At 34.0% G+C, this 21,392-nt stretch overlaps 2 protein-coding genes across 10 annotated transcripts; both read left to right on the top strand.

Annotated features, from left to right (window-relative positions):
• Nucleotides 1–470: 470 nt before the first annotated feature.
• Nucleotides 471–11,095, top strand: LOC109851886 (sodium/potassium-transporting ATPase subunit beta-1-interacting protein). 3 transcript variants are annotated; one of them, XM_020422419.1, is made up of 7 exons: nucleotides 474–831; nucleotides 1,834–1,971; nucleotides 2,099–2,179; nucleotides 2,301–2,492; nucleotides 2,614–2,674; nucleotides 4,009–4,653; nucleotides 7,570–11,093. In XM_020422419.1, the coding sequence occupies exons 1-7, from the start codon at nucleotides 778–780 to the stop codon at nucleotides 8,394–8,396; spliced, it is 1,998 nt and encodes a 665-aa protein (XP_020278008.1). In that variant the 5' UTR covers nucleotides 474–777; the 3' UTR covers nucleotides 8,397–11,093. The 3 variants fall into 3 exon arrangements, with proteins under 3 accessions (XP_020278005.1, XP_020278008.1, XP_020278006.1); XM_020422417.1 differs by lacking the exon at nucleotides 4,009–4,653 and adding an exon at nucleotides 3,405–3,438 and having other exon boundaries at nucleotides 498–831; nucleotides 7,570–7,639; XM_020422416.1 differs by lacking the exon at nucleotides 4,009–4,653 and having other exon boundaries at nucleotides 471–831; nucleotides 7,570–11,095.
• A 501-nt stretch (nucleotides 11,096–11,596) lies between these two features.
• Nucleotides 11,597–19,480, top strand: LOC109851920 (glutaminase kidney isoform, mitochondrial). Of its 7 annotated transcripts, XM_020422534.1 has the most exons (13): nucleotides 11,597–11,804; nucleotides 11,997–12,127; nucleotides 13,191–13,285; nucleotides 13,795–13,893; nucleotides 15,319–15,418; nucleotides 15,518–15,660; nucleotides 15,745–16,118; nucleotides 16,283–16,563; nucleotides 16,905–17,081; nucleotides 17,234–17,394; nucleotides 17,495–17,620; nucleotides 17,783–17,923; nucleotides 18,237–19,480. In XM_020422534.1, the coding sequence occupies exons 2-13, from the start codon at nucleotides 12,059–12,061 to the stop codon at nucleotides 18,415–18,417; spliced, it is 1,947 nt and encodes a 648-aa protein (XP_020278123.1). In that variant the 5' UTR covers nucleotides 11,597–11,804; nucleotides 11,997–12,058; the 3' UTR covers nucleotides 18,418–19,480. The 7 variants fall into 7 exon arrangements, with proteins under 7 accessions (XP_020278123.1, XP_020278117.1, XP_020278119.1 ...); XM_020422528.1 differs by lacking the exons at nucleotides 11,597–11,804; nucleotides 13,795–13,893 and adding an exon at nucleotides 14,892–14,927; XM_020422531.1 differs by lacking the exons at nucleotides 11,597–11,804; nucleotides 11,997–12,127 and adding an exon at nucleotides 14,892–14,927 and having other exon boundaries at nucleotides 13,199–13,285; nucleotides 13,778–13,893.
• Nucleotides 19,481–21,392: the final 1,912 nt, after the last annotated feature.

Raw genomic sequence — 21,392 nt, forward strand, 5'->3', positions numbered from 1 at the left:
TGCGTTCCGATATTTACTGCCGCTACTGAAAATTCATAGTAAAGTTACTCATATACTATAGATTTTCAGTCTGTCTATAGTTTTACGTGTTACGTGTCATATACTATAGATTATCAGTGACGCCTCTTCTAGTGCGGTCAAGCCATCTTGCAATTGAAAATATATCAATAATAAATTTATATCCACGCAAGTCCTCTCTTTTCGCGAAAAAATTATTTTATAATTCTATTTTGTAACAATTGTTTAATCCACATTTAATCACTTTTTATTTATTTGTATTTGTTGTCAAACCGCATCGCCAAAAATTCATGGCAGTAGAGTTTGATCTTATTTAATTTATTTGGTTTATCACAGATTATACAATTAACACGAGAAAACCAATTAAATATATATATTTAGTTTTTTTATTTTAATTAAAATTTACGTGAGAATAGTGCAACAAAGATTTCGTTGCACTGGAACAGAGGGCACCAAAGAACCGTGCAGCACACAGCAAGTCGTCGAATTTGCTTGTCGACTGAGGATGTCACGTGACATCTTCGCCTAAGGTATTAGGAGGGTGGAAGATCGGTTACACGTGCAGCAGTGGTGGCAGTTGTACGTCGGCCGTGACGAGGATACAAGTGTCTGTATGAGAGCAAGACGGACAGATCGAAATGGCGGCTATGATGTACAAAAACGTGCCGTCGTAGTGATGAAGTGTGCGAAAATTGCTCCGATCGTCGTTCTCTTCGAAATTCTGCCGTGAGATCCGTTCTCGTGGCACGGCCAAATGACATGGGAATTTGCAGTAGAAGGCACTTTCTACTAACGATATGCAGCCTGCAATTAGTGAGTTGTTAATTGATCTACATATCCGCACGCGGAAAAACTCGCCTCGACAGGTTCTGCGCGTTACAATAAATCGGCCGCATTCAAGAATATTTGTACGTCACACCGTTTTTATTCGCGGACTGAGTCATATTTTCTTTTTCTTGCAAATACCGCGATTAGGATGCGATACGACTCCGTTAGTCACGCTGTTCCATCGTCAGCGCACTTGCGCGGCGTCCATTGGAAAAGGCGCAGAGCGCCGTTACCACGTTTTTCTTATCGTAGATGCGCACTTCGATTATATCGTATCGTTTTATCGACCTGAGCTGCGCGATTTATCTTGGACGTATATACACGAAAAAAACATGTATTCCAATATTTGTCACATCCGTGATGTAAGAATACACTATGATTACATCGCTTTGTAAACAATTGTTGATATCGGAGCAATTTTTTGCACTAATGTATATACAAATACTTATATACGTATATAAATTTTTTTTATGAAAAGGGTACAGAATTGTATGCTCTGATGTATACATACACACATGTATGAATTAAAAACACAACTATAAGAAATACAAGTTTACATAAAAGCTTATGTCAATAAAATAATTATTTGTACACGTAATAATATTTACAATAATAATTTTAAGATATTATGTAATATAATATTAATAAAAATATTGTAAAACAAAACTTTCTGTGTGAAGAAAACAAAGACCTAAACCGTCAGACACATTATTTTATACGTACATAACTATGTAACAGATAAACCCATATTTAACTATGTAGTGTCATCGAAAGCTATGACTCAGGGTAATTAACCCAGTATTTAGAACATAGGGCGCACTCTCACAATTGTCGTAGATTAAGAAGACGCACAAAAAGGAATTAAGAGAAATTGAGTTGCTTGTCGCTACTTCCATTATCATTTTCTACGCTAAGAATTTATATCTTACATTGTATATTTTTAATGCATATTTAATTAATATTAAATTGCTTTATTTTTATTCACAGATTACTACTATAGAACGGCAAGTTTTCGATTCTCTGGGGTTTATGTGGGCCCCGATACTGGTCAACTTCTTCAACATCATCTTCGTAATTTTAGGATGTTTTGGGGCCTTTCAATATAGACCTAAATATATCATAGTAGTATGTAAATGATTCAATGATTTTTAACGCAAACGTTATTGCCAAATATTACAAAGAAAGAAAATCGTTATTGTGTAACATGTTCTGAGTGTGAGAATTTTCTGAAAAGATCAAATTTCTGTTTCAGTATTGTGTGTGGAATACACTTTGGCTAGGATGGAATATATTTATGATATGTTTTTACCTCAACGTAGGAATATTGGATAAAGTAAGTGTGAGGAATGTAATTACACACCATACGATACGCATCTGAATATTTGCTTTCGTCATGGATATCTTCGCAACACGATCGTTATGTAAATTGTTATAACATTACGATTGTCTTTCAGGATAGCGATATTCTCAATCTTGGTACTGGTAGTTTTTCATGGTGGTACGTAAACGGGCCAGGTTGCAAAGCCGTTTACAACGTGACAGAACCGGAGCTTTTTAGGCCGGCGCGTCCCACCAATGTAACGGACTGCGTACTGGACTACGAAGTGATCGAAATTTTACATGCCGCGACGCAATGCGTGTTAGGTGTAAGTTATTCATTATATAGAATGCAACGCTACGTTGTTGTAATGACCATATAAATTTTATTGTCGCGTTATATGGTTCGCCACGGATTCGCAAGTTCAAGTGTTTAATTTGTTTTTCCAGTTTATGGCGATCGTCGGTGGGATCTGTCTCAGTAAAGTGTTCCTTGAGGAAGATGACAGCTGTAAGTATATACGCGATTCAGCAATCATATTTTATGACTTAGCGATTGTAAATTATAAATCAGAATGAAAATGGGTATTTGGATAGTTTATATATGTTCAAACATTTGGTAAGATTGGGATGTGCATTTCAATTCTTGGAATATTTCTCAATTACATTGATGATCTCTCAAAATTGCTGGGTTATATGGTTTACGACAAAAGATGAGATGAGACTGTTGTTACTGTTTAAATATCATAGCAAGAGGAAAAAAATACATATATATCGTTTATCGTACTTTCACAGAAATTTGAAATTTTTTTATAATCAAAATGAACAGTTTAAATTACCTCATTAGCGTTAATTTAAAAAAAATAGTAATAAAAATAAGAGAAGAAAGTTAACTATTTCTATTATTATAGAAATTAAATGCAATTTTTTATGAGTAAGCGCTATATATTTTTTGTAGGGTAAGTGCTAGATTTGGTTTATTAATTTATCTCTCTGTTTTGTTAATTGGTACATATTATACAGTTTAAAATATAGCAGATGTTGTTTTATAATTGCACAGTAACAAAATTTTAAATTTTACACTCAAATCGATCTACTAGGAGCACATCCCTTTTAACTTTGATTAGAAATAATACTAAAATTAAAAATCAAGAAAGTATGTTTAATATTCACTATTTTACATTATGTATAAGCACACGCGATTATCTATTATTGCTTGAAAAGAGGGTTATCGGTTACAGTTGATTTCATTGGTGGATTTGATCCTCCATTTTGGTAAGTCCGCTTAATCATGTTCGTCAATTGCACGCAATATATATTTGTCCTATCTTTCGGCACGAATAAGTAATTATTCATAATTATTACAAGGCTACAGAATTATGTACACATGTATTGTGTTTGACCATACGGCAATGTAAATCCTGCATCTTGAGGTTTGGTATTCGTTATTCTTTTTCATTATTATCATTATTACAATATTAATGAGATAGAGAGATCATTTCTTTATCTTCGCATGAACGGAATGGTATTTGCGTCGTTTTTCATGTAGTACGATATGAGTGTTAATTTCTGCATAAAAATTTGTACAATAATTATATTATGCAAGACGTATATTAAGCAGACTATGCCATGTAACGTCGTTAGATGTAACTTATGAAAGTTTCGAGATCGAGGCGTTTCTTCTTTGTGAAACGTTTAGACGAAACGTTTCGACGTAACATAGATTTTCGAAATTACTTGTCGCATACGCACAATGCGCTTCTTTTTTAACACGGTATTTATTCTCTTATCGTTGTCGTCGAGCAAACCTCATCTAATGCAATCGATTCTTAAATAATATTTCAGTTGACTTTGTTGGAGGTGATGACTTTGGGTTGGCGGAACACACGGTGGTGCATCCTATGTACGTTAGCTACACGACTCTTCCCGCCTACTCTTACAAAAATTCCCAAAACACTTATCCGACCAGCACAGTTAGCCCACATCAATCCGTTTATCGTGAGTCGAGTTTTTCAAAAAAATGTGGGAGCGAGAAATTGCTAGGAGGCGGTTCCGGTCTCAGGAACGACACGATTCGTAGTAACAACAGCAGTCGCGTGTCTAATCGCGATTTTCCAAATGTCGATCATTCGATGGTCGATTACATGAGTCTGAACCACATGCAGCGGCCCGTGTCACCCGTATACGACGAATACGATTCGTTGGATAGCAACGCCAAGCTGCGATTTCAGAAAAACAAACTGTACTATCCGCACTCGTCAAGGTACAGTCCGGTCGCGCGTGTTAAATCGCGTTCAGCCGCGGCTACCAAGCAGACGAGAAACCCAGTCAAACCCCGTGTCTTTATCGATCACGTGCGCGATCTACCTCTGAGATCGTTCTATTCCGATCCGAAATTGGCCATTGATCAGCATCAGACGACATCAGACGAGCACGAGAGATCATCGTCTCAATCGAAACGAGACAGCCGACCTCTGTCCTTGTACGCGAGCAACGCTTTAGACTCGTATCGACTTCACTACACACGACTGACTGTCCCATCTTTCGAACACGATACGCAGATAATATCAACTGCGCCCAAGTCTCGCCCACGATCTTCTGTTATCTCTTTCAGCGAGAAGTGTAACGAAAATTAACTTATGCGAACTTCTTTGCTACGCTACCGCGTACTGGCATCTACGTGCGCGGTACGTGTAACATCATCATCATTCCTATACTTGCCAAATAGATAGAACAATTAGTGTTAATCCCTCGTAGGCATCCAATCGATCTCTGATCGATTTAAAAAATTAGGATCCACGTTTGTCTAACATTACGTAACTTGATTGACGATCACATATCCCTTTCGCACTTTTCTATCGAAATCGACTGGTATATCGAACTGTGTGTGTTCAGTAACATTTACTTGTTCAAAACAATAAGTGTATTGTGACTTATACACTAATTCATAAATGTTGCTTATTTATCTGTAGGATGATTCAGAATTAATTATCCACTTTCTTTTCACTTGTGTATTCTCTTCGCGTACAAATAAGTGCAATAAAACTTGAATCAAGCTGCAACGATAGAATTAATTTGCTGCAAAATTAATTTTGTCTTGAGCAAGCGACACCACAATGGCTCCTAAGCAGAAAAATCAAATGGTTTACTTACACACGTTTATTTGTACAAAAAGATTAAGAGAAGTGGACATTATCGAATCATTTTACACATATGGTCTACACGTAACACGTAGTGTTTATGCTTTATACACATAGATTTATTGATACGCCTTGAACATGTACTGTGATATATATATATATATATAGTGGACAGATGTTATTTAAGATATATAAATTATATTTATTGCTCTGTAGAAAGTAGGAGAATTGATTCGTTATAAACTTGTAACGCATTAAGAGACTTTATATTGCACGTTACGTAAAAAAAGTATATGGTAAAGCTGGTAAATTACATGGTTGAAACGCATCAGCCGAGCGAGAAGTTTTATAGCTTTTGTCTGACACCAGTTTTTTAAGTTTATATTTACATATATATATATATACATACGAGAAACTTTAAATTGACGGAAACCACGTACCCAGATTTCGTGACATTGTTAGAATAATACACCACAACTGTAAGAATACACTATAACTTTGATATATAACATAAAGAGGGGCTTTAAGCTGTTACTCTATATAAAAAAAAATCATTAGACTGCAACTTATTATTTTTATAGCTTTATTTTATAGTTGTAAACCGGTGCTATGAAGCTTTTTTTATGTTCTGTAGAATATTGAAAAAGACTTTAAAAAAACCATGTGTGACAATACGCGCTAGGATTCCTTTCTCTTACAGTAGTGCATGGCGTAGCTGTGGTTTCTTTTTTCAATTTAGTAGTATCAAGTATTTTTTTTTTTGTTTCGATCCCCGTTAATGCCTACGTAGTCTTCTTCTATATGGAACGAGTATAGTAATATACACAATTATATTGCATAAGTAAATTATTTATTATATGTAGAAACTTGAAGTGGAATTTCTTCTTTCGTGTGCGTGAAATTTTGGATATTTATACTTTTTAACATGAAATTCTTATATGACGCTTTGACGTTTCTCATATAAAGGACTGATGTGTTTTGCGTTATTATGATAATTTATAATGCGAAATCTGAAGTGATATTCGAAGAAAATATGTGGTGAGAATTATAAGAAATAATTAATTTGTGTTAGTAGATAAATATACATATTGATTACAAAAAAAGACCGTGCCAAAAAAAGAGAAATAAAGTAAAAAAAAAAATATTTAAAATTGTGTATATAGAGAACAACCATGTGAAAGTAAGATACGTTCTGAGAATTATATATAGACGCACATTTTATGTACTTATATATTGTATATGTATAATAAGATTATCTCTGATGGTTAAATGTAAATAGATCATCACAGAATTATAGAGTATAATAAAAATTATACATATTACAATTATTACATATTATTGCCGCACATACTCTTATATTTGCATTGTACTTATATTTGCATTACGTAAAAAAGACACTAAATTAAATATAAACAAATTTATTCTTCCTTATCAAAAAGAAGCAAAAAGAAATGTCAAACACACAATCTTCTTTGTCACTTCAGATTATAATATTTCGGATTAAATATATGTCGCCACATTATGCACGAAAATATCAATTTTTGTGTGAATAATACATTTATACATATATTTATATTTTTTTAAAGAAATGTTACTTAATCTTTTGTATTTAATCTATTGTATCGCGTTATTTACTTTGCAGTCAAGTAAAAACAATAAATATGCAATGCCGCTACCTGCTTGCTTTTTTATTTATTAACCCTTCACACTTTTTTCTATTCCTCATCTAACAACTTCCTTCTGTGCGGTATTTGGGAAATCTTTTTTATAAGGGTTTTTTCTTGTATTTCTTTGTTTTTTATAAAAAATCTTTGATTTTTTTAATGCCAGCAATATGCTTTCGCAGAAAAGTTAATTTGTTTCAAAATCACTACGTAATTTTATGTTAAAAAATAATATATTTACAAACTATAATATAAAAAATAATATATTTACAAACTATAATATCTGCAATTTTAGAATGCAAAGTATAAACTTTTACATTAATTAAAATATTTTTTGAGACAATTTTAGGAATAAGTATAAATATATTTAAAAGTACATACGTACATGTAATGAATGTCGAAATCATAACAGTAAAAAAATCTAAACAACAGTGACATGAAGTAACTAAGTTTACTTGTAATGAATTTTGTTATTAACATCTGTTTGATTACTAATTCTTGATTATTGCAAATAATAAAAAATACAGAAAGCGCCTTCATACAGATCGAATCAATCATGTATAGAGGATTTTGACAATTTATCCTTTCTGTTTCTTCAACAGTACGAACTAAGCGGAAGAAAAAGCAGCCGCGGCCTCTGTACAGCATCGAATATTCGCAACCGGAACCACCGGCGCAGGACGACAGCGTGTCACCGAAGCCGATGACGCCGCGACGAGTGAAACGACGCTCTGTAATCTCCCGTGACGGCACTCGTCGTTCGAGCACGCGGCGCAGTTCGGTACGCCAGTCCCGTCGCAAAAACCCAGTAAATCGCATTATGGACCATCAGGAGAGCCTGTACGCCAATACAACCGGCGCCGCCTGCATTGGCAACCTGACGAACCAGAATGTGAACTCGCTGTCGCAGAACACGCTCAATTACGATCGGATCTCGGTCGGTTGGGATCGTGACCGAAGCTCTTCAGCGACCGGAAGCAACAATTGGCAACCGGAGGCGGTGAATATGGCGGTGTCGTCATCGGTTCTATGGCCGTCAAATAGCCAACAAGATTCCTCCAACAACTACTCGAACACGTCGTCCGTCTTTCCAGCTGGTCAGAGCCCACCTGTCGATTGGGACCAGCACGCAACCAGCTCTACACGCAACCTCACCGACAACTGGCAAGCATCCGGTGGTGAACTCAACCCGATGCAGTGGCAAGGTCAAAGCAATCCTACGTTTCAGCAAACTAGCACGCAGAGTCTGAACGGGGAGGACCTGGAAGATCTTTACAGCAATCGACCGGCTAGCGCCAGGTCTAGTTACAGCAATTATCACGGTATCAGAGCGACACCGCAGGTGCCAAATCGCACCGACGTGGTTCGCCAGAGTCAGCGACAGTTCGTACTAAGCGGACCGCCCGCTTATCAGGATACGGTGATCTGACACAACTCTTCGGAAATATTAGATAGATGTCGTCTTGCCGAAGATAATGTCGAGACAACAAATTGCGAGCGATAGAACAGGCCTTATAGAACTTTCTACTATTTGTTAATCAAACACAGTACGAACGAGATATAATTAATTGTAGATAAAATGAGTGATAATGTCAGTAGAAACGATGTAGTCAAAACTGTACTATTTTTGATAGTGCTAATCGCACTTGCGACGCATTCGATTCACAACAAGAAGCGAGTATACAAACGAGGGTTTTTACACAGAAAAGCAATTTTAACTTGCATTAACTTTTTTTCTACCGTTGTTGATGCGTTCTCAAGTTGTTGTAGCCTCAGAGGGATAGTTGTATTATAACTTATTGTTTCGACGATTGTAATATCGTGTTCACACAGTGCTGACGTCTCAGAGAATTAATGGTAGAAAACGAATCGAGTATATCATGATTTCTGAGCTGATTTTAGAGCTTTACTTTCGACATAGTTCAACATGCAACAGATCTCTACTGTGTTGCATCGTTACAGTAAGAAATGTAACGTTTAAGGGTTTTAAGGAGACATACAGTCTGGTCTCTTTTGATTGTTTTTTGTCTCGCAATATTATTTTAAAACGTAATCCATTAGAAATGTATGCTTACGTCGTTACTTAATCTGCCGACTTACAAGAAAACCTCGCCAATCCGTAAATTCTGATTTTAATAAAACTTTTTTTTCCAATGTGTGTTTTTATGTGTGTATGTGTTAAACACATAAATTTAGGAATTACTCTTGCAATTAGTTTTGGTGTAGCACTAAAGAGAGATTTCTATATTTATTTTCTTTATTTATTTCTCTGTACACAAACACATATAACACATGGTTAAATAAAGTTCTTATTACAATCGGAATTTAGTTAGTGTAAGCGTTAATTGACGATAAGTTCGATGTGACATAAGACTGTTTTTTTGAAAATGATGTAAGCTGACTGTCGGTAAAATTAAAATCGATGCGCAGATGTAATAATGTATCAATGAGACTTACGTCACTTTTAAAGTAGACAGCTCGTTTATGATTATAAAGAAGGTTGCCTTTACTCTCAGGATAGATCTATTGGAGTAGTGACATATCACAAACAAACAAAAAATTAATGTACTTAAAATTTGTAGAAAGAAAACTTAAATGTAGACGAGAGAAAATTCTATCAGCACTAGAATTTTCTCTTTTTCACTTTTTGTCTTATTGTCAATATTTTTGTAAACACTTTTTCTCTCTGCCATCCTATTTATATCGTAGAATGAGAAGATTCTTTGTCGTGTTATCTTCTATGCATAAAATCAAAACGTATTATATCGCGTATTGTATAAAAATATACATTTATAATATCACCTGTATTACTCTCTTACAAATACTTTTTTGATTTGATTACATTGTACAAAGAAGATAATCGAGTTTATTTATCGATTTCTTCAAAGTGCAATCTACAATTTATATATATTTTTCCTACATATGACAATTTGAGATAAAAAATAATCTTTATGTTTTTTGAGATTTATGATATTTTTGAGAATTGATAATTTTTTTTTTTAATATTTTTACACCTAGTGTCTATTTGTTATATTCATATTCATTTACACGCACGTAATGTACACGGTTAAATATATACGTTATAAAGATAAAATATGAGAGAAAGAGAGACAGAGAGAGACAGATAGTCTTCCAATTGTTACAAATTAAATATCACAAATTTTAGAAGATTAAAATGCAATTTGCGTTGTGTGTAATCATTAACAAATGATAACATATAGAACGGCAATAATCACGTATTGTATAATAATAATCGCGTGCAATACTATTTCTGACAGAAGATAATGAATGTCATATAAATTCGAATATAAATTTATAAGAAGTTTGCGCAAGATGTATAGCCATGATATGGATTTTTTATAAACAAAAAACTTACATTGTTTTATATTAATTTTTAAATTAACTAGTTTTTGGATATGTATTCTTTACTTCTTATATACATATACAAAAAACTTATTACATCTATAAGTACGTCGAGACTTTTGGAGAAGAAGAAACATATAAACACACCAAAGTATTAAATATCGATATATACATATATAAGATATATCAACTGTAAAACTGCCTCATATCTTTTTGGATTTTTATTGTATAATCTAGTAGAATTAGTTCTGTCACTCTTTGAAAATACGTACTTAACTAGATTCATAGTTAATCTTGAATATTTCTAGAAAGAAGATAGAGAAATGAAAGAAAGATTTGGAGAGAGAATCTTACATAGTTTTATAATTATAATTATCACATAATTTTTAATCGGTTGCTATTTATAAATATAGTAATAGCTTTAAACGTAAGACAAAATTATATGCGATCAATAAAATTTTATAATCAACGTGAATTAAAACATATAAAATTATATTGATCGCAAAGTGAATGCAGCGTAATACATCACACTTTAATTTTTACTAAGATAATTTTATTCACATATCACATCTTATGGTTTTAAATATGACAACAATTTGTCGGTAATTTTGTTAACGACGAATCTTTGTCACATTTGAAATAATTAATTGTTCTATTAAATATTAATAATTAATTGTTTTATTAAATTTTAAAAGCGACTCACAATTCACACAATATGACAATTTTAAACTTAATTCGAAATTCACTGTTATCCTGTCATTATATTATCATGTAAGATGGAAAACAATAAACAGTAAACGTTCATTATCTTGCTTATTGAGAGTTTTTTAAAATCCAAAAATCTCTTATTATGTACATATATTTTCTTCATATATTATAATTATATTATAATTATATACGATTATACACTGTTTTTATACTTATTATTCTTTTTATTTAATTTTTAAATTTCTCAGTCTCTTTTTTCACTCACATATGTATGTCACACGTACCACATCATCGTAATAGAGAGAAATTAACGCGTTTGTGACGTGCGACGTATCAACATTATAATGCTTGTATTTGCATGGTATTTTTCCGAGATAACGCTTCGCGGTTCTGTGCTTCCTACAGGATAATATATTGATAAGCGTTTTGGCAGATAAACTCTTGCTACATATTTCCCGAAGATCTATACAGCAGCTATACAGTAAGACTTTCCCTAAATCGCGCATGTCTCACCGTTCGGTTCTTCCTGCCTTCCCCACGGGCGTCCGAACGACCCTCGGTGTAGTAGACGCTGGTCGTCGGAACGCCGAGGGTCGTTTTTCTTTAGCGTTGTCATCACACATAAAATCGCACGCAAGTCGTCAATTTGTAGACGATAACAGAAACAAACGTTTTGCTGACAATAGTTGGCACAAGTTCATAAGCGGTCGTGTAGTCACGAGTCAAGAAAATTGATACATGTCCATATTTTTTGAAACATGAATTGGTATGAGTGTGAGTGAATATCTTGAAGCTCTTTCAACGTGCCAAGCGGTTAATCGTTTCTAGTGCAACATCGATCAGAACATTTCAACCGTCGAAGAAGAGGAAAATTCACACAAGTGAAATATTTAACAAGCTCGAAAATTTCCGATTTAAAAAAAATTATTTATTTAATATTCTCTATTTTTTGACACAGTATTAGTGAATAAAAGTACAAAATTATTAGAGTAAAAAAAAAAATAGTATATTGCAGTAGTGATGCAAGGTGCGAGGATGTTGAAGATTGTGCGAATTGGAGCGAACGGACTTAGAAGATTACATTCCACGGTAAGAACATATTTTATCAAAGAAAATCTTTGAGAAGAAACAGCTTTCCTGAAATAATTTCCGAGAGAATTGACATTTACAATAAATCAAATGTCTACAAAGAGAGAAATATTAAACATGGCGTTTGCAGTTGTATTACGCAATAGCATAGTGACATGCTCTAATCGGAAACTCGATATTAATGTTCTTACTAGAGAGATACGCGAATGGATTGAATTAAACACCGCGATTCAACTTACAGGTTGGAGGAAACTCAAGTATATGAAAGATATCGCTCAATATCATCTTGTTTATTGCAACCACGTGGGCAGCTACGACAAAAATACTTCGACGCATCATAGTTTGTCATATGTACGTCATGTGTGCCAATAAGTTACTCAAATTAGAGTCCTTTGGTTAGCAGTTCGTGCACACAATAAGTTGTTGATTATGAAATATAACTCGCGTATGTTATGAAATATTATTTAACTATCTTGTTATACCGAGAGATCGTGCTTGCAACGGGTTGCAAGTGTTGCTGCATCTGTTATAACTCATACAAAACTTATAAAATATGTCCTAAAAGTTATAAGCATGTGTCGCGAAATTGTTTTACTTAAATCTTTTATTACACAAAAAGACACATGTAGTATACATTCTTTTTTTTTTCAACTAGACATTTTGCTAAATATCATATAAAAACGCGATATCTTGATGCCTGAACAAAACAAACACTTTCTGATCGCTAAGTATTGATTATACGCCGGGGCGAGAGCGATTCTTACGCGATCTTACAAGTGAGATTTCAAGTTTCATTAATGTTCGCGTACATAGAGTTTCTGCCAATCCGAATTAAAATACACGTAGCAGGTTTCAGCTTAGATCCACCAGAGAAGTTAATTCTGTCATTTAAAGATCAATACGCACAGTTGCGTGGCAACCAGAGGCGCGGCGGTTTTTTCTCTTTATGCTCAAAATACTTGAGTTCCATCAGCTGTTTCATTCGGTTTCGTTATTAAGATAAAATCTTCTTATGAGAGTAGATCGACGTACTAAAGTGCGATGTACCGAATCTTTTCTATAGAGACGTGCTGCTGTGCCAGCTACGAGATCCGGAAGTGCGAAATATCTGAATGCTGCTTTCGGAGCTGCCGGGGAACTAGAACGTTCTCAAACACGGTGAGAGAATCAGTTTTACTTGTAAAGTGTTAAATCAAACACGCGTAAATAAATACTATCAAATTATTGTTGCGATTTCACTATTCAATACATGTAACGCGCGAGTACTTTTTGAAACGAATACAACGCGATTGCCTACAAAAGAACGAACGACGTAGTATAACACCGAAAGATGTACAATTTTCTTAAAACAATACATAGCGACAAGTTGCAGAAACGATATGCAGAATTTATTTTTTATAAGTGGCATAGTGATTGTTTTGCAACAAGTTTATCGATCAATATCAATACAAGGCCACAACAATTTACTGACCCATCGCAAATTGATAAGCTGAATGTCATTATTGGTTATCATTTAAGCTCGTTCAACAATACGTAATCTTTTAGATCGTGGCTTGATCTGTCGCGCGAACGAAGAGATATCGCGAAATCAGGAAATGTTCTACAAACTGAAAATCGAGCATATAAGTGAAATATTGAACTCTTTTACAGTGATTGAGTTTTTGCAGTGATATTTATGATATCAAGATAATGGATGATTTTGAATACAGTGGTCATTACCTTAATACGATAGGTGATTTCGAAAAGCTGTCACTGAGACCGTTTCGGTAAGATTAAGTTTTATTTTTTATAATTAATATTATATTATTGTTATTTTAACAGAGAAAATAAAGATTACGCGTATAATTGTTTATTACAAATATGTTTACAAGGAGAGGTTTTTAATTATTAGTATTAAGAATTTATTTATTTATTTCTACAAAGAAATGTATTTTTATATTATTTCAACTTGGTTTACTTCTTATTTGAGTATATCATATTTATTATATATTTTAAGTATTTAATGTGATTTGTTTATTATGCAAGTTTGCTATTCTTGGATATATAAATATTCTCTTTACCGACCAGCTGACTACTGTCCCCTTCTTCTTTCCTCCAATGGAGCTGCTGTTTCCTAGCTCTAATTGACTCTAATATACCAAACAATTATTTGCCAATGGTCTGTATTTGTTACAATTGTTCGTTATTGAATGCAAATTGCATGTTGCTTTCAGAATGTCATCTGTTACAATCTGACGTAAAAAGAGGATACTATTTTAAACCTTTTTTCTCATCATCGTGGGGGGCGAAAAAGAGGGGATTTGTTTTTTTATCGGATGATATAAAAACTTCAGCATTCTTGCAATCTGCTGTCGCGATTGTGTAGCCAGCAGACTAATCTTCAAAGTTTCTAGAACACTTTACATTTATAAGTTTTCGAAATTGTGCGTGTGTGTGTGTGTGCGTGTGTGCATTGTGATATGAATTATTGAAATATCAAAAATATTATTAATAAAATACAGTCAAATATACGACAATCACTATGCCTTATATCGAGGCGGTCGATTGCGAGTCCGAAGCGAACTCGGATTCTAATCTACAGTTGACCGAACTTTCGGAAGATTATGTGATCAAATCGAAAATCGCGTGTTCGATCTGGTTAGAGAAGAAAAACGATCGATCGACCAGAATGTTGGCTCGCTTTCTTAGGTATTAACACAACCGTATCTATTAACAATTAAATTACGGCACTAATGCAGATTCATTATCTTGCTTTTCGTTACAGCGAATACAGCTTTATTCATGACAGCCACTATATGTAGTGAGTACCGTGTATTAAATGCATGGCGTGTGCGTGTGCGTGGCGTGTGTGTATGTGTGTGTGTGTGTAAATAATGTGATGCGAATAAAAATTTGTTATAAATAACGTGATAGCATGGATCTCTTTTTATCATATGTTTGACTTGCAATAATAACTAATATATACATATGTACTAATATTACAATACATATTTGCTCTTCTCACTGCTTATTAAAATAACTATTTGCACTTTTGAATATGTTTTATGTAATGTTTATTTATATTTGTTATTAAAACTTTTTAGAAAGCTATGTGTGTAAAAAAATATTTAAAAGTCGATATTAGATTATTTTCAAATCGTGCCACGTGTGAGTCACTTTTTATATAGTTGTATATTCTTGATCATTCGCAGCACTCGAGATCAAGATCAAGCAACAAACGCCGAAGACGTCCTGTTTGATATGTTTAAGAATGAGGAAACTGGTCTTGTATCAGTGGGCAAGTTTTTAGCTGTACGTACAACAAACATGATATATAAATGTACATACACGTAAACATTGTGTTTCAAAGTGATCCAAATTGACATGCGTGTGTTTTTAAATTCGTGTAAGGCTTTAAGAACGACTGGTTTGCGGAAAAACGATCCTCGACTCCAGGAGCTGTCGGACAATCTGAAGAAGGAACATGCGAAGTCTGGCGGTCACGAGGGTATATCACACGAAACGCAGAAATTGAACAGAGAACAATTCAGGAGGTGAGTTTATCAGACTGGAGTATCCAGCGCATGTTAATTTACAAGCGTACGAGGAAGAATAAAGCGCGATTTTTATTTTTACAGAATCATAAATCCTAATATTGTTCTGATCTCGCGAGCATTTAGACATCAGTTTATAATTCCTGACTGGTTAGGATTCACGAAACACATCGAGGATTTTTACTGGAAATGTAAAACAAACACAGAAGGCAAAGTCGCGTCGTATATACCGCAATTAGCTAGAATGAATCCGGAATATTGGGGCGTTTCCGTATGCACTATTGACGGACAACGATTTAATATTGGTGATACCTCGATGCCGTTCACTCTCCAAAGTTGCAGCAAACCTTTGACCTATGCGATAGCTTTGGACAGACTTGGTCAGGAAGTGGTGCATCAATATGTGGGTCAAGAACCGTCCGGAAGAAATTTCAATGAACTCATACTCGATCACAATAGTGAGTTTTAAATTGATTGCAATCTAAATTACATAATTAATTGAATAACTTAATTGAATTACGTAAAAACTGTACACTTGGAAACTGTACGCGCTACATGTGATATCGATTGTGCAGTTAATAAATAACAATGTTATTAAGAAACATATATACGATTTTTTCAGAGAAACCACACAATCCAATGATAAATGCTGGCGCGATATTGGTATGTTCGCTGCTGAAAGAGTTAATTAAGCCGGAAATGGGTCTGGCGGAAAAATTTGACTTCACGATGGATTACTTCAAGAGATTAGCGGGTGAAGAGAATCTTGGTTTCAACAATGCTGTTTTCCTGTCCGAACGAGAAGCGGCAGATCGAAATTACGCTTTAGGATTTTATATGAGAGAGCACGGATGTTACCCGGAGAAGACGAACTTGCGTGAGGTTATGGATTTCTATTTTCAGGTAAGAACTTATTTTACGCTTACTACAGTTACTACAATATACTTTAGATGAGAAATAAACTGCAAGAAAAATTTGTTTGTTTTTTATAAAAAGGATAAAAAATAGTTTTCTATATTTTATACTTATTCGAATTATTTTTATATAAAATAAATACAAATTTCCGTACAATTTCTATCTCGCGGCGTTTTAACACGCGTGATATATATAGATACATCTTATTTTTACGCTGGAGAAGGCGAACAAACTAGATTAAACCTCTTCTATTTTTATTTTGATGGCAGTGCATGTGCAAGTTACTCTGTTAATAAATTATTGTATATATATATTTTTTTTTTGACAAGTGCTGTTCTATGGAAGCAAACTGCGAAACAATGGCGGTAATGGCAGCCACGCTGGCAAACGGTGGTATATGTCCGACTACCGAAGAGAAGGTGTTAAAACCGGAAAGTGTTCGGGACGTATTGAGTCTTATGCACAGTTGCGGCATGTACGACTACAGCGGTCAATTTGCCTTCAAGGTAAAGTAAAAATCGTATCTTTATCATTTGTGTTAATCAACTTAAATTTAATTGAACTTATGCATATAATGCTAGCACTGTTTGCGTGATCGACACTTCAATTGTTGAATAAAAGCTGTGACGTAAAATTGAAGAAACGTATTTTCTTTTAGGTTGGCATACCAGCGAAATCTGGCGTGTCGGGTAGCCTTTTAGTGGTAATTCCCAACGTCATGGGTATTTGCACTTGGTCACCGCCCTTGGACCCACTTGGCAACTCTTGTCGCGGCGTGCAGTTTTGCGAAGAACTTGTTAGCGAATTTAACTTTCACAGGTAATAATTTTTTTTCCAATCGATTCTTCTCTCTTTTTCTTTTTGTTTTGTGTCGATTCTAATTCAGCTTGTTTTTTTTTGTTTTTTTTTTAAACCGCAGATATGATAATTTAAAGCACGCGTCGAACAAAAGGGATCCTAGACGACACAAATACGAGACGAAAGGTCTCTCAATCGTCAATTTGTTGTTCAGCGCTGCCAGTGGTGACGTCACAGCTATGAGAAGGTGAGATCTTTCAAAAATCTATTTAAACTAAAGACAACCTTACGTGAAGTCATTTGTTCAAAAGACTTATTTGTTGTAAAGATATGCAAGTTTGTGTTTATTACTGAGCAAATGATGTTCTGTTATTGTTTTGATTATTATTTCGAACTCTCATAATTGTAGACACCGACTGAGCGGAATGGATATGACTCTGTCCGATTACGACGGCAGAACCGCTCTGCACTTGGCCGCCAGCGAAGGCCATTTGGATTGCGTCGAGTTTCTCATTGAACATTGCGGAGTCCCGCATGAACCTAAGGACAGGTATACTCACAAGATTTGTGAAGTGACATCAAGTGTTTTAATTTTTGTTTTAACTTTTCACTTGGTATCACAGTGTTTTATGAGTAATTGATTCATTGCATAAGTTTCTGTTTTTAAGTAAACAATAAAGCATTTTTTACATGTAAATAAATATTGTTTTTATAAATTCCATCTTTTTTACTTTTTCTTCTCTCTCTCTATTTAAAAAAAAAAAAAATATTATATCATATTGCTTCTAAGTCTTGTATGCGTTTTAAATTCATGTTGAGTCTGACAAGTTAGAGGTGTACATATGTGTGTGTTCTATTTTTAGATGGGGAAAACGACCAGTCGACGAAGCCGAGACTTTCGGTCACATGCAGGTGGTGGAATATTTAAATAACTACGCTCTCGCTCATAAAACCGAACTGGAAAATAAGCAGAACGAGTGTATCGATGACAACGACTCTTGTCGCAAGCAACCGGAAACGGCGGTGCAATCACCATTACCGTAAACAATAAGTGACGACGTCTTTAAGACCGACTTTAGAATATCAAGAATGTATGTGTGTGCATGTGTGACGAGAACGAAAAAGATGCGAATTTGATCAATTTATCGATCTGAAGAAGAAGCAAATAACGTATCGAATGTGTAATAATTGCAAGACAAAGTCGGAAAAGTATTATGATGTAATATTATTTTTGTAAAATTATTTGCAAACTATTTTGCATTCGCTGGTTTTTTATGCCAATTTTATATGAGATTTTAAGTTAAAAAAAGACAATAATACAAAGCAATAATTTTTGTTAATGTGATTTTTACGATATATGTGACCTCCATGTATTTACACGTGATGTATATTTTCTTGATATATGAGTAGCGCGTGTGTGAGTGTGTTTGAGCACACACTCACATATAGCTTAACTGTGATTAAGATATGCAGTATGTTTTTACACATGCCATTTTCTTACCATAATTTAATGCAAAACCGAAGCAACAGCAAAAGCTTGGTTGTTCAATTTAATTTTTCGTTCGACAAAATTGATGCTTATTATTCTCTTTCAACCTTCTTTTAATTGTATAAATATAGCAATTTGCTTTAATGTGTGTATATAATGACGCATAAAGTACACGAATAACGAGCCGACCGGAAAATACAGATGTTATCTCGTGAAAATTCTTCGTAACAAATCGCATATTAAACATATCTCTCTTCAATTCTCTGGAGATAGTACAGATAGTATATCCGTCTAACAATTAGCTGTGTATGTATATTATGCTAATAATAAGAACTGTTTCTTCAAACTAGAAACATTTATTGTACTTGAGCAAAACACATCTGTGGAATGTTATTTTCAATATAATGTACACACATAATGCACATTGTATACATGTTATCTCACTTAATGTTTGAAACAACTTTGTATTTATCTTTCTCATTTATTATTCGTTGTTAGAACAAGTGTATGCTTTTGAGTCTTTAATTTTTACTTCTGTGAAAAATTTCAAACATTGATATGAGAGATAGAAAATGCTGTTACAAAATATATCTTTCTAATATCCATGCATTATATTATATAACACATGAAAATATCTATTTTTCTTTTTCCATATATATATATATATATATATATATGTATAGAAAGAGCTATAAGATAGATGTGTGTATAAATAAAATAATTCATCGCCGCGAGAACGATTGTACAATTCCTCTTCTAGCGAGCGATTCGTTAAATTATCGCTATATTTGTTGTTATTGAAATCGTGCTATTTTAATATGTCGAAAAATGCAACAAAGGCTGGAACAGTCAATTTCTCGCAACGCATTATATGGTACAACTACATGTTGCGATTGTGTGTTAAAGTAGATTTTCTTGGCAAAACTTCAGCGTATAGATTAGACAAATATTTTCGACGGATAACTGAAGTCGCTTTTGCGTAGACAAGAAAACCTAATCGTATATTTTTAAATAGACAAAAAATGATGACAATAATATTATTATTATCATAAGAGAGAGCGTATTTATATGACAGAAATGAATGTGCAATTGTGGAATTTCTTGCAGTGTGTTGATATTGAAATGTTATTAGGTCGTATTATAAATGTATAATTTAGTTTGAAAAATGTATAATCTCTTTTTTTATTATGAAGATATTTATAAAAATTTAGTTACAATTTAGCAGATTATACGATAATTTTGAAGTCAAAAGATACGTAAATAGGTGTATATTTTGTATGATTCTTGATAATAATGAATGTATCTAATGATTATACTATGAGTGTCAATTTTCAATTTTTATGATATATGTACTCATCAATAAAATAAAATTCAAAATCTAATGTACGAGAATTTTATTATTATATTATAAAAATAAATAAACAAATAAATAATTAATAAATAAAAAAAACTAAGAGAAAATATATTAAAATATATTAACATATTGATTAAAATTTAAGAGAAGTTTTCAACTGCGGCTCGATTTCAAACACATAACTGCACGGCTCCTATCAATACTCTCACATTGGCTAGAAAGCAAATTGGCGAAGTAGCAAAACAATAAAGCACAAAAAAATTAATTACCTATTAATTTTTTCAACCGATTATTGTTTGTACAATAAATAGAAAATGGTATAGTATAAGACTTCGGAATTAAAAGTGGCTATGTGATGAATAGCATAATAAAAAATAAAGATGCTAGTAAAACACATCGTAAACCACATAAAAAAAACTGGTCATGTATTAATGCAACTTGATGACGACAAATCAAAGATTCATCTTCTACGCAGACAATTCCTAAAAGAAAAAAAGAAAATAAGAAACAATCTATAGATCTGAATCAAAGAGAAGAATAATTTCTTTTCTTGAACTGATTATCTGGTAACAGTGCACTTCAGTTGCACTATTATTGCCAGAGTTGCGCGCTCCGCGCTCTTTGCATCACAAAACGGACGCGCGCCTGTCGCTACTACGTCCGGCTATTGTTACATTGAAACATTCGACATTATAACGTAAAAGAATCATTTTTAATCAGTAAAGGTGCCATTACACAGCGTGTGGTTAGGCGAGCCTGGCTCGCGACTTACCGCGCTGCGAGCCGTATGAATGAGCCAATGCGGCAAGACTCGACGCGGCGCGTTTTTCTCGCCAAATGTCGGTAAATGTGGCACGAGTCAAAAGAAACGCGCCATCGTCGAGGCTTGTCTCGTGAATCCGTTCACACAGGCTCGGACAGTTTGTAGCTCGTGCGCGTATAATTTCTTCAGTTATCGTTCAACGCTCAAAAAAAAAAAAAAAAAAAAAAAAGCTGCGAANAATTTCTTCAGTTATCGTTCAACGCTCAAAAAAAAAAAAAAAAAAAACAAAGCTGCGATTAACGCTCCGAATGGCGCTCGTACAGGCTCGTCGATTCGTATTTTATCAGGCTCTGACTGTTCTCACGGCGCGGTAGTAATTCGCGAACCTCGCGCCGCGGTGCGATAACTGAAGA

The sequence above is a fragment of the Pseudomyrmex gracilis genome, unplaced genomic scaffold (genome assembly GCF_002006095.1).
Source record: "Pseudomyrmex gracilis isolate BER0280 unplaced genomic scaffold, ASM200609v1 scaffold_22, whole genome shotgun sequence".
NCBI lineage: Eukaryota > Metazoa > Arthropoda > Insecta > Hymenoptera > Formicidae > Pseudomyrmex > Pseudomyrmex gracilis.

What these genes read in the sequence shown, in the direction of transcription:
- LOC109851886 (XM_020422419.1), top strand. Translation starts at nt 778, where the DNA reads ATGGGAATTTGCAGTAGAAGGCACTTTCTACTAACGATATGCAGCCTG. An exon ending in ACGTAGGAATATTGGATAAA is followed by an intron (nt 2,180 to 2,300) that starts GTAAGTGTGAGG and finishes ATTGTCTTTCAG; the next exon opens with GATAGCGATATTCTCAATCT. An exon ending in ACCTCTGTCCTTGTACGCGA is followed by an intron (nt 4,654 to 7,569) that starts GCAACGCTTTAG and finishes TTTCTTCAACAG; the next exon opens with TACGAACTAAGCGGAAGAAA.
- LOC109851920 (XM_020422534.1), top strand. Translation starts at nt 12,059, where the DNA reads ATGCAAGGTGCGAGGATGTTGAAGATTGTGCGAATTGGAGCGAACGGA. An exon ending in CAGTGGGCAAGTTTTTAGCT is followed by an intron (nt 15,419 to 15,517) that starts GTACGTACAACA and finishes AATTCGTGTAAG; the next exon opens with GCTTTAAGAACGACTGGTTT. An exon ending in ACTCATACTCGATCACAATA is followed by an intron (nt 16,119 to 16,282) that starts GTGAGTTTTAAA and finishes CGATTTTTTCAG; the next exon opens with AGAAACCACACAATCCAATG.